Source organism: Ostrinia nubilalis, chromosome 7 (assembly GCF_963855985.1).
Source record: "Ostrinia nubilalis chromosome 7, ilOstNubi1.1, whole genome shotgun sequence".
Lineage (NCBI taxonomy): Eukaryota > Metazoa > Arthropoda > Insecta > Lepidoptera > Crambidae > Ostrinia > Ostrinia nubilalis.
The window spans coordinates 7,380,944-7,394,339 of NC_087094.1; the positions used below are offsets into that span (position 1 = coordinate 7,380,944).

The following is a 13,396-nucleotide window of genomic DNA, read 5'->3' on the forward strand; positions in this document are numbered from 1 at the left end:
TTCTTTTATTTTGACTAATTTTAATTTATAATTATTTAATGCAATTTTTTTTTGTTGTTTATTTTGTATAATTGAATGCCCCTACGTACAAAAAGGCGCCCACTGAAAATCAGTGTCTTGGTCAACGGGCCAAGACGTTACTGAGTGGGTGGCCTTTTTGACAACTTTATTATTATTTTTTCCTTTTTTCTTTCTCCTTTTTGATGTTTGTGTTCTAAAATGAATGTATCTATTTTCTACTATTGTTGTTGTCAAATAAAGATTTTCTTTCTTTCTTTCTTTCTTTCATTTCAGCACCGTTCGCGCTTTACAAAAGTTTTTCAATGTATTTAGAGTTCATCATGCTAAGTTATTAGCTACATTAAGGATTTGAAAACAGTGGAAGTACCTTCTAATTCAGCTTCATGCAAGTGACAGCACACAGATTATACATTTTTAGCAAAATAGGACCATTTTTATTTATTTTTTGGGTAACATACAGCATATTTAGCACCACATGAGATGCCCCCCAACTTGACGTGTCTGCGTAATATCTCTCTAAGTTTATCGCAAAGGTCATCACAAACTACGATCGACAGAAGTTAAGCTGCTAACTTCGTCGTTCAGAAGTTCCAACGAAAAAGATTTTACAACTTCAGACTCTCTTTGCTGATAAATTATTTGTGAGCTGAAAAATATCTCGTTAGAATCGAAAACATAAAGTCAGTAAGTCCTAAACTACGATAGCTAGTAAATTTTTATTCAATAAAAGATTTGTTACTAGAAAAATACTGTACAAGCTGGATAGCAAAATAACCTTTACCATAGTATTAAAATACACCTAAATCGCTTCGAGATACGGATCATTAATACGTACAAACATCAAGGAACGTTCATCGCAGCGAAATGGCGCAAAATACCCATTCCGGGTAGAAATATCATATTGCGGTATTCCAGTCCATTGATATAAAATAAAGTTCACGACATTTGTAACGATCGAACGTAAATGTCGTCTCCTTCAGGCTGTGAATAAGTACAATGCTACAATATATTTTGTGCACTTTTCGCAAAACTTTTGGAATATAACTACGCGGTACTTTTGACTGCAAATGGTATTAAAAGATGACCTCGTTCTAGATTATTGCCAGACTTAATCCAAAGACGCACAAAAAGAACTAAATTCTATGTGTAAAGTTCAACTTAGTGCAGTGCAATATAATATGCATGTTATGATGATCTAGCTCAAAACTCGGTGTTTAGCATTGGTTTTAGATATCACTTTGTGTAAGTACCTAGGTATATTATGACAGTGTATTAACTAAATGATAATAATTTATTGAATAAGCTTGGGGTCTATCTCATTCAGTAACTTCAGATGGTGCTGAACTGCTGATGTTCTACTCCTCAAATTCCCGTTGAAGTAAACAGTCGCGTCCAATTTGGCCTCGGTGACAAACAGAGATATTCATTAAACTTATTACTTCCCGAGAAAAAGAAGAAAAGTTTCCTCGACATAAGAGTATTATTTCAGTCTGTTTGTATTGATTGATCTAGATGTAGAGTCAGGTAATACAAGGATAGTACTAATTTCAATTTGTGTTCCCAGATTGCTAAGAATAAGGTGAAGTTAACTTACTAGTTGTTATTTTGTTTGGGTTGTTAATTAAAAGCAGCGGAATTTTATTTACGAGTATAGTAGGTACGAGTAACTGCGTAAAATTACTTTTATTTTAGGATTTATAATATTGACTTGACATATAATTGAAACGATTTTCCTACGCAATATGAATATCAAAGTTACATGTAAAGGAGTCTTTGCCATGGCAAAGATCTAAGGCAAGGCAAGACAAGCTTAAATGAACGACAAAATACCTACAAACATTAATAGATATCCAAATCTTTAATTACGTTCGTTCAGCATAGATACCTCAATTTAGCCACACTACGCAAAGTATCTGTGACCAAAACACATTAGGGATGCCCCAAGCTCAGTAACCGGCAATAGTAATCATAGATTTTCAACGTAACAATTTACAAATTGGATTATTATTTGGATTAATCATAATTTATATAATATGCGATATCTTATTTTCATGCTTTACATTAGAAAATACATAGTCATTAAGTAGATGTTACAAAGTACCTAAGTGTTAAATTAATGCCATCGAATCACCTAGGTATCAAATAAAACGAACAATAGATCAAATCAGCGTATTGCTTGCTATCCAACTATGATCACATATTATACGAAAAGCACATCCCTAGCACACGTGACATTTCCCCCTGTGTACACATGCAGAATTACACCAATTTGGACACTCCCCACTTAATTACAGGCGACACACCCGCCAGTGGGACTGGAGATTGGGTTCTGTGGTTTTTCAATCTGTACATTCTGGTCCTAATTATAATTTGATCATTTGGTCAACTTTTTTTAGTCCACAACGAAGCTCTTGACCTGTATCTCAACTGATAAAATAATGAGCTGCAAGGCAGCAACTAGATTGTTGGAAGTTCTAATAGACGGAAACATTGAATGGAAAACTAAAATAAACTAGAGAATTTCATGAAATATCCCAGGACCTAGGTTGCAAGTGATCATAACAGCTTTTTCAATTTAATTCATCCAAAATCCTAAGACCAAAGTATTTATCTCACTTTACTCCAAGGATGAAATATTATAACAGCAGTCAGCATTTCAAGTTAGGTTTGCACATTCATTGTAACTAAGAAATGAATCAAATACAATACAGTTATTAGCTACTAACCTAGCTCTTATTTCCCATTATTTCAATAGGTAACTTTAGAATTCAGATCAGCTACTTGCACACGCTGATAAAAATACCCGTTACCTTTGGCTCTAGCGTCATCCATCAGTTCACACTCCAAGAATAATATTTTGACATCTTTATGCGCATCTTCCTAGAAGAAGCAAACTATAAAATACTCGACTTCTCCAGTTTATCAGACCGTGGGCGATTGATTGCCGGAAGGTTTTTTACCCGTGAAGTTACGCATTATCCCAGGAACTATCAAACTACGTCATTCGTTATGCTCTGAAAATAATTAAACTTATGCTTCAACCACACCAACGCGTGCAGATCGCCATCGCAACCCATGACAGTCTGCGCGACCTGTCATTGGCCTATGATCGCGCCGGCAATGGCGATCTGCACGCGTTGGTGTGGTTGAAGCTTTACAAAGTACTAGGTAGAGACGACAGCACATCAAGCTATAATTTTCATGGCAAAATACACCCTATCATAACTACATAAGATGCCAAAGTGTTTAGTTTGATATGTCTGTAATACCTACTTACAATCGATTAAGGGTCCAGACAATCCAGACATCCACTGGCGGCTCGATTTGATTGGTTTTCCTTTTCAATTTACTCATGAAAAGGACGGCAAGTGGTTAATTTATTTTTCTATTGGATATTTTCAACAAGTACCTACCATCAATAGCACTTAAATTTTATTATACTTACATTTTTATCTCAAATCGCAAGACGCCTTAGTTTCGTCTTGATAGCAGTCCTCCGTAATAACCTACATTATTGTAGTGATTTTATGATATTTACTACACAAGAAAACAAAAGCAAAGAGTTCATTGGACAAGCTCGTAACAAATCGTAATTCATTACTACCTACATACTAAAAGTTAATGGGATACATCTAATATTATTAGACTTGTAGACAAAACTAATTCACAATCTGTTTACAGTGGATGCGTCGCGGAACATCTGTTGTGGGCCGTAAATCAAACGGTTTATTGCAGGCTCAATAATGATAGTGTGTACTATAAATAGGTATACTACATTGTGTGTAAAATGGGCTTGGGAACGGATAATAGAGCTGAAAACATTGATTTTAATTGTAAGAAAACATTGCCTAGTTATTGATCTCGCAAGATTGATTGGATCGTTAGATGAAGTTTTCTCGCCGTCAGATACAGTTTAGGCTTCAATCGATCGGATCTCTAAGAAAACTGAAAACAGAGATTAGTGCAGCAGTGAAAAATAGAATTAATTCATTGCTGCACTCAGTTGCTGCATCGCTCTCAAAATAATATACACCTGTCTTTGACTACTTAAACTTACTTAAATATTTTACCAGATTTAAGAATGAAGAATAAAACAAAAATTACCACATTTGGCCCACAAATCAGTCAAAAGATAAGCACTGAAATATATTGGTACCTAAGTCACAAGACAATCCCGGGCTCAAGGTAACACTGCCCTAAATCCGAGAGACAAGAATCTCAGGACGTCCTGAAATACCGATTCACTAAATATCTATTAAGGACATAAATAACCGTAAAGCACCGCCTTTACACAGCATGATTTATGAGCGGTCAGCGGAGCCGCTAATAATGTTGTTATCACCGCAAACATAGGTCATAGAATACGGAATATCTGGTATATTTACGAAGTAGGTAAGGGTATGTCAAATCTGATTTAAATCAATCCAATACACAAAACAATAAACCAAGATCATCCTAAGGCCTCAGCCTCGAACTTAGCGGGCAGCGGGGCGGCGGCGGCGGCGGCGCGGGAGCGGGGCGGGCAACGCAGACCCGTTCTCGAAACCAGCGGGCAGCTCGCGCGGCGCTTTAGCGGCGAAGTGTTGTGTTCGGGGTTGTGTTGTCGAGATATTTGTTTTTATTCGCAAACGAAATGTCTGAACAACGGCGACAATTTTATTTCGATTCAAATTTATTCCTAACGCTCGATTTATTGTGGGCAAAAGAAGGAGTGCGCTGCCCGCTCGTTACCCGCTCCCTCGCCGCTGCCCGCTCGTTGCCCGCTCCGGCGCCGCTGCCGCGCCGCTGTTTTCGAGAACCGGTCTATTTGATTTCACGCATAAGATCCTGCCGCTGCCGCGCCGCCGCCGCTCCCGCCCCGCTGCCCGCTAAGTTCGAGGCTGAGGCCTTAAGGGTAAGTAGTAAGTACAATGTAAGTAGTAAATACAATCAAAACTGAGTGTTTATACGTATGTACAATAAAGTTCACGTAAGTACTATAGGTTTGTTAGGACGGTTCCCGCAGAAGTACATCTGCTTGTTCTGGCCATTGGACAACTTGTAAATTATCTACCTACATATAAAAATTGTTAATTTCTCATGTAAGTGACTGTAATGTTTTTAATGGGAAATAAATGTTCTTTAAACCTACAATAGTACTACGAGTACTAAGTAGGTACTAGGTTTTACTCCGTTATGTTTATGTGCCTGCTGCCCTATAGAATAAACATTAGTAATAAATAATCGCCTTATCAAAAATCCTATTCTTTTTCCCTAGTAGATATTCTGTACGTTTAAATGATAAATTTAGACAGGCTTAATTACAACACCGTTGAATGACTACATAATAAGACGTTTAACTCAAATTCCTTTCTAGTCAACTTATAATTATTATTTAAACAACGCAAAACGCCGTGGGTTTAATTACAGTAAGTCATAACTCGACATTCACCGTGGCTAGCATAAAATATGAAATTATGTTGGAACGTCACGTAAAAGAAAAGTTTTACTGGCTTTCCCTGTAATAATCTAGGCTTTATTCCTTCTAGCAGCAAAACTTATATTTTAAACGCATTTAAATTATAGTTCCAGCTAGCAAATTTCCGCCATGCTTACCTGATAGTTCAGGAAATTATACTGATCGATCAATATTTCCAGGATAATCATAAGCTTTTTGAGTATAATATGTAGGTTAGGTAATAGTTTTTTTAATTGATCTTGTACCTATCTTAGAGAGTAGAGACATAATTCAAATTCTTTATCAGTATGAAATATCAAATATTAAATTAACTGAGCAAATCTTTGAATCTATTCTTCACAGTAACTAATTATCTTGGAGATCTAACGAAAAACCAAGTTAGTTTCACAATAGTGGGCAAATGAGCTGACTGCGAGTTGGTCCGCATTATTTCCTCTACTAATTCAGGGTATTCAGGGGCGATGTCTGTTTTTGTTGGACTTCTTCGCGCTCGTAAATTACCATTTTATCCGTGTCTCATTTTCGCTACAAATTGCATCTTTTGTTTATAGAAAGATACCAAATAACAAGAAGTGTTTATTGGAAAATTGCCGCAAATTATTGTCGTCAAAGACTGTAGGTGTTTTAGTCCATACTGATTGACCAGGGATATTGGTAAAATACCTATATGAAACTAATTTTCATGTGAATTATTAATTATTAGTCACGTTGTATTTTCATAAACCTATTCAGAAATTCAGCAACTCACGTTCAACTAATCTGTATTTGACAAAATGTAGGAACCTAATAACATTGTTTAAATAAAGCGTAAACATAATCACAATTTACAAATTGAGCTGAGTTTGATGGCTCGATCAAAGTCAGTTACTCGAACTGAAATTTTGATACATTATTTTAATACAAACGTAAAATTTTATTAGGTAATTGAGCTTCTGTCTGTTGAACGCGACGTGGCTTTATATTTAATTGCTTTTAAGCTTACATTTGGAGTACGTAAGAATTTGTATGACTATAGATGATATTTAATTTTTATATGAGACATTATGCACATCAATGTAAACTCCTAAAAAAATATCGCGTTGAGCTTGAGACCCGTGTTTCTCTATTTTAGTTTAATTTTAATAATAGAATAAAATAAAATAACTGATTTATCGAGAAGCATTTAATGTGCCTTTTGTTACCTATGTACTCGTACTTCAATCTTCAAAACACAGAATACACAAGTTATACGAACTACATCGTTAAAATCAATTCCGTGACAATTTGATTGAACGACACGGCTCTACAAATTCTATAGATCTCTACGAAAACATGCGTTTATAGTGCATAGTAAATCATCCCATTTATAGCCGCGGAATGATTAGCGGGGACGGAACTTGTGTATACCGAAAGGCGTGGGGAACATGTATATGTATATGAATCATAGCATCATATAAGTGATAGGACCTACTTTTATATCACTAAAATATTTTCAACTTTTAGCATCGAAACCTTACATAGGTTTAAAAGATGTTTAAAAGCAAAAACTAGAGTCTCTCTGGCTATATTACTTTATCACTCACTCATAAAATTAATGATTTGCTCATAAACTAATTTACAATAAATATAGGTTTACCTATGTGTTTTATTTATTGTAAACTGTGTGCAGTAGAGCAAAGTAGGACCACGCTGAACTCATAATCTGCAAGCAAAAGAGGAAAATAATAAAAAGGTACTTATTTTTGACTTAAATAATCTACAGAGCAAGATTGATCTTACCTTACTAAAGACTCTTAGGTTCAGATCAGTAAAACCTAGTGCAGTTAATTTACACGGCTTTTGGGATCTGTGAAAACAATATAATTAGTTACCTCTTTGTAGTGTGTTGTAGTAATAAAGAAAAAGAAATGTTAACAATGACAATGTTAACAGCATTGTTATGTTCCGGCAGTTACTTAAGAGGTAAGATAGCCAGTTCCTCCGTGGTTGAGAGATAGGCCAAGAGCTTCCTCGTTGTGGATAAAAAAACACATCAATATCTAAAATACGATAGACGAATCGATATTACCTTCTCAAAACAAAAAGTAAATCCTTCATCACGACCGAATTCGCTTTATACCATTTACTTCTGTAAACAGCGTTACTTATTTCAGAGCTCTGTAAATAAACAAACAAAAATAAAGCTTTCATACTCGTAAAGGCCTCATATTTATATTACAAATTAACTTGCCATTTTCGTATAAGAGATGAACATAGGTAGGTAGGTATAGGTATGTTTAAAATATGAAAATGTCTTGATTTACTAAAGATTTTCATTTTTCAGGATTTTTCTTTTTATAACTACAATATGTTCACTTACGTAATACATAATAACAATTTATTGGTGTAAACTTACAGACTCAATGAGCATGTCGCTGTAGTAACAGAGAACAAACACCTGTAAGGTCCACATGATAAGGAATGCAATGAATGGCACCATCAGAAAGAAATCATCTATGGTCTGAAAATAAATGCGAACATTTAACTTTTGATTAACAATCAATTATCCAGGAAGGTTACATCTGAGCCTGATAATGTTTTGAACTTTGTTTGTCACCTACCGTAATATTAAAGGCAGAAATGCACATCACGAGCGAACTCACTGAGATATTGCATAGAGTCGATTTAGAGAATGTTGTCTCTATTATATCCACGCATCTGAAATACTTACATAGATTTGTATTGTAATCGAATAATATTCCATAAAGTTTACTAAATGAGTAGCGACTTACTCGTACCTTATAAGCTCAACATGGCGTCGAACAATATTGTTCAATCGTAGTTTAAATTCATTTTGCGTCTCTACTTTAATGAAGTCTACATTTTCAGGAATAATGCTCTCTATATCGTACTGTAGCGTTCTGAACTGGATTAAGAGAAAGGTGCATGATAGAGCGTAGAAACTGTCAGGCCCGTGGACTGTTGATACTGCTATGAATCCTATGAGAACATTTTAAAAAACATTTAAGAAATTGTAACAATTGAAGACAACCTTATAATAGTTATAGCTCTACAATTATTTCTTCCAACGCGTCTCTTAAAAAACCAATCAAAACTCATCTTTTATTTGATCTCACTATTACGACCAAACATACCTACCTGCCCATATCTGGTGAAGGTAGGCAAGCGGCCAAAACCTTATATCCGTCTCATCGAAAGGAAACTTGGCTAGGAATGGCAGTTGCATCACAAGTTTCCCAGTCGAGTTATACAGGAGCCACGTAATGATCAACGGGCCTACCGCAAACACCGCGAGACCGAACGCATCCAGAGCGCTATTCGTGGTCATCACTATGTTAAGAACTACCAGTCGCTTATTCAACTCATTCTCTATTTTAGTCTTAAGCCCCGATTTAGCGCTATCAGACTGCATTAACTTAAGGGCTCTAATAAGTTCGCTGACTAGATTGCCGTTTTGAATCAGAAAGTAGGACTTGCAACAGCCTAAAAGGCTTAATGTCAAGCAAGGGATCAGATACGTCATTTTCACGACGCTTGCTTTTGTTTTAATTCCATCAATGACCCACAAGAACTCCCCGATTATATGACTGACGAGCCAGGAGATGTTGAAACAGTAGAATCTCCGACTGAGGAAACGCTCGACGACATTTCTGTTGATATCTTCTTCATCGAAGTATGTGCCTGAGACTTTTAGCATAGCATTTACTTTTTTCAAAGCCTTTTCGAATAAAATTTCTTCTCTGCTCATTTTAAAACGATAAATTAAGAGTGGCTGCGTTGATAGAATATATCAAACTGATAGAAAGAAAATCGGTGGAAATTATAATAAGCACTCTTGTAGAGCTTTTATATAGGAGCCAGTAATTATTCTTCACCGCCTAATTAAAAAGAAAAATAAAATCAAGAGATTCTAAATTTAGGGTTACGGTTTTTTAATTGGTACAATCAAACCATTTAATCAAAATACTAATTACATTGACATTCATGTAATCAGCCTTTAATTAAACAATTAAAATGCCTGATTAATACTCCAAACATTTTAATAGAACGCAGGGTAATTCATTTTCTTTTGTCGTAATGATTATTACTTAATTATCTACGCCATTTACTTCGTACCTACACCTAAAGCCAGTTACAATGAGGATCATTTCGATTTTTAGCTGTGAATGCAGATTTATAGGGCTAAGAAATCCTTAATACACAGTCCAAAAATTTTTGTTCTACGACAAAAATTGACGAAGTTATGGCCAAATTACTAAAAAAGTTCACTGACCGCCCGGCGCGGGGACGATGACGTCACTATATCCGATCCGAACGCTGCCGGCGTACTGCGTGGATAGAAAATATTTTTTTCTAGCCAAACTCAGTTTTAGAGAAAAACTTGTAATAACATTTATTCATCAGAATAAAGTAAGCTATCGATAGGTAATTTTTAAAAATAGAAATTGTGAAAAATAACGCAAAAAATCCATACGCTTATACGATTCAATGGAACGCAGAGACGCGATTGGGGTCTCCGCGGTGGTATATTTGGCGATTTATTCAAATAAAGTGTTCATAAGTGTTGTTAGAGTCATATCTTCTTCCAAGTAAAATATAAAAATGTATAAGTATTAATTTATTTACTTCTAACAATAAGGTAATAGCTGAGGCAGATACACTCTGCCTAGGCTACAAGACAATGCTATGAAGATCATTTCGATGTACACGCAATACCTACCTGTTATTTAGTTTTTCTGAGTTAAACCTACGTACCTACCTATCTATTCGCCGTTCCCATAGGCGGGCCAGCTGCTGCAGGAAAGGACAGCTGCTCCCTCCTGGAAATCTATTTAATCTTAGCCTAGAAGCTGGGTATGACTCCCCCGCCCCCCTCCTCTCCCCAGGTCATAAGCTGGGCATGACTTCCCCCTCGGCCAGAAGTTGGGTATGATTTACCCCCCCCCCCCAGGCCCGAAACTGGGTATGACTTGACCCCTCCCCCTCCCCCCCGGCCAGAAGCTGGGTAAGGCTTGCCCCTCCCCTCAGGCCATAAGCATAAGCTGGATATGACTCCCCTTCGGCCAGAAGCTGGGTATGACACCCCCCCCTCCATGCCAGAAATGCCAGAAACTGGGTATGACTTGACCTCCCCCCTCCCAGGCCAGAAGCTGGGTAAGGCTAGCCCCTCCTCCCAGCCCATAAGCATAAGCTGGGTATGACTCCCCCTCCTCCCAGCCCATAAGCATAAGCTGGGTATGACTCCCCCTCGGCCAGAAGCTGGGTATTACATACCCCCCCCCCCAGGCCAGGAACTGGGTATGACTTGACCCCCCCTCCCCCCAGGCCAGAAGCTGGGTAAGGCTAGCCCCTCCCCCCAGCCCATAGAAACTGGTTATGACTTACCTCCCCCCCCCCCAGACCAGAAACTGGGATGACTTACCCCCCCCCCCTCCCCGCCCAGGCCAGAAACTGGGTATTAGCATCATATTATGTATTTTTATGTTCAATACAAACAATCATTAAGTTACACTCACCCCAACCGCGTCTCCGCATTGCATCGAATCCTATGAAAATGTGGCTTTTGGACATAGCGATACTTATTTTTCACAATTTTTATTTTTAAAAATTACTGGTCGATGGGTTACTTTATTTTGATGAATAAATGTTATTAAAAGTTTTTTTCTAAAACTGATACTTTAGCTGGAAAAAAATATTTTCCATCCCAATAGTACGCCGGCTGCGGTCGATTCGGATATAATGACGTCACGCGGCCCTGCGTACGTTGACTTTTAGCGGCAAAAACGGCCTATGTTTATTACTTAATATCTTCGTAAGTAATGGTCCGATTTAGATAATTCAAAAAGATATATCTTTCTTATGTCTTAAAGATTAACGTAGATACTAGTTTTATTGAATTTTCTACAACAGTACTGATCCTCATTGGTCTTTGAAAGAAAGTGAAGCCATAGGTACTTTACAGAAACACCGTTCTGCATCCTTTAATAGTAGTAATATTATTCGTTAAAGCACAGACGATAAAGTGATTGTTGGACACATTTCCCTAATGCCCGGACATAAAAGCAAGTTTCACAGGCACGCCCAAGCCTTCGGATCATAATGTGAATAGGTTTGTGACTCCGACATGTGGACTCGGCCTTGATTTATGAGAACGAAACGTAGTAGCTGATATTGAGAAAGCTGGGACTCGCACATTGTAGAGTTAGCTATTTAAGTAAGTAAGTAAGCAGTAAATATACTGACTCAGTCTTTGGAGGGAAAATGCGAAAACATAAATAAGATTAACCACTTAGAAACATTTTTATAGACGTTTTCTAATATACATTATCTCTAAGTGAGAGGTTTTTAAACATTATAACCGTTATGGCTTTTTCTTCTGAACTATAATATCTCAAGCCAAGCGTTTTATGAATCAGTATGAAAATCGTTTTTCACAAAACTATTAGCTGACGCAACTCCGAGCAGTCATATTGAGTCCGCATCATACCAAAAACCATATCGGAAAACTATTTCAGGGAAGTATCGACAAGTAACTGAGTCACTGGCACAACAGACAAGCAGTACCGTCGCATTCATCCGAAATAGAACAAGGATGCCTCTAAAAATATAAAAGTTCTACTTAAGAGCTGTTCGAAACATTACTGCTAAAAATAACCAGTAATGCGCATGTAATACCTGCTACTGTTTAGTGTTACTGCCCAACTGTGAGTTACTGACATTCTCTTCAAACGCTTAGCCGGATACCGAATTTCGACGTCCTGCGAGTGTTACCTAAATAACATGTTTAGATAAAGGTATAGTTTCAATAATAGGTTATAGGTAAGGTTGGAATGCCGATTTATAATTTTAAATCAGAAGAAAGAGCTTGGCATTTTTCAAAATCTTTAGAAATTTTCAATTTCATACAGTATTTTCCCATACATCTATACCTACATATAAATAAAAATTAATTGATGTTCGTTATTAAAACTCGAGAACGGCTGGGCCGATTGAGCTGATTTTGGTTTTAAAATGTTTGTCGTAGTCCAGGGTAGGTCTAAACGGTGAGCAAATACGCGCGCGATATTGTTTTTCTGTGACAGATAAAATTCCACGCGGGCGAAGCCGCGGGCGGAATGCTAGTTAGAAATAGTGGAATGAGACTAGAATGTACGCCACTTACACAAAGTAGATTACCATTGGTTTTAATGCTTTATGTATATTTAGAACCAAGAGCGGTCATTAATAACCTAAACTGAGTCATTTGTTTATTTATTATCCTACTATTTTTACAATGAATCGCTATATTAAGGTAAACGGCTACTAGTTCGTGATAGTACGTAAGTTCGTAAGTTTTTTTTCTAGCTCAAATAATAAGCAAATGGAATATTATTTATAAAAATTCTCCATTACTACAAAAACTCTATTATTTAAGCTATCTAAAAAACCAAGTACCAACATTGTGGCGCCAAAAATGAGAGCAATACGAAGCTTCAAACTCTCAGAGAGCCAAAAACAGCCGTGCGGCGTGCAAAGGTTGCTCTCACCGTAAGGTTAGCGCTTCAACTTCTTAAGCTAATAAAAAGGCGAAGGAACGTCCATTTAAATAAAACTTGTAATAGTGGTTTCATGTGTTCCTTGACAATTGATTTGGCTTAGAAAACAGTTATATGAAAACGTAGAATTCCTTTAAAATTGCGATTATTTGACTCACGAAATAGCGTACATATTATTTTTCGGGTGTCCCCTATTTCGTGACACTACCGATTCAAGGATATTATGGATAACATTTTGATGCTTGGTTTTTAAATAATTATTTATGATAATTTAAATGTAAGTTATGAAACAAATAATGCATTGATTTAAGTTTCTCATGACCTAAATTCGGTATATGTTTCGTTCACTAGAATTTATATGACACGAGTTTGAAGTTCACATATATGACCAATTTTAAGATAA

At 36.7% G+C, this 13,396-nt stretch overlaps 1 protein-coding gene across 1 annotated transcript; it reads right to left on the minus strand.

Annotated features, from left to right (window-relative positions):
• Positions 1-7,103: 7,103 nt before the first annotated feature.
• LOC135073578 (odorant receptor 4-like) lies at positions 7,104-8,326 on the minus strand. Its single transcript, XM_063967747.1, has 6 exons — positions 8,236-8,326; positions 8,059-8,155; positions 7,854-7,958; positions 7,527-7,615; positions 7,238-7,304; positions 7,104-7,160 (listed from the first exon to the last, which is right to left on the minus strand). The coding sequence occupies exons 2-6, from the start codon at positions 8,083-8,085 to the stop codon at positions 7,104-7,106; spliced, it is 345 nt and encodes a 114-aa protein (XP_063823817.1). The 5' UTR covers positions 8,086-8,155; positions 8,236-8,326.
• Between the last annotated feature and the right edge of the window lie 5,070 nt (positions 8,327-13,396).

Coding starts and splice junctions, on each gene's coding strand:
- LOC135073578 (XM_063967747.1), bottom strand. CDS start 8,085: ATGTGCATTTCTGCCTTTAATATTACG. Junction 7,959..8,058: donor TTTCTGCCTTTAATATTACG/GTAGGTGACAAA, acceptor ATTTATTTTCAG/ACCATAGATGATTTCTTTCT. Junction 7,305..7,526: donor TTACTTTTTGTTTTGAGAAG/GTAATATCGATT, acceptor TTGTTTTCACAG/ATCCCAAAAGCCGTGTAAAT.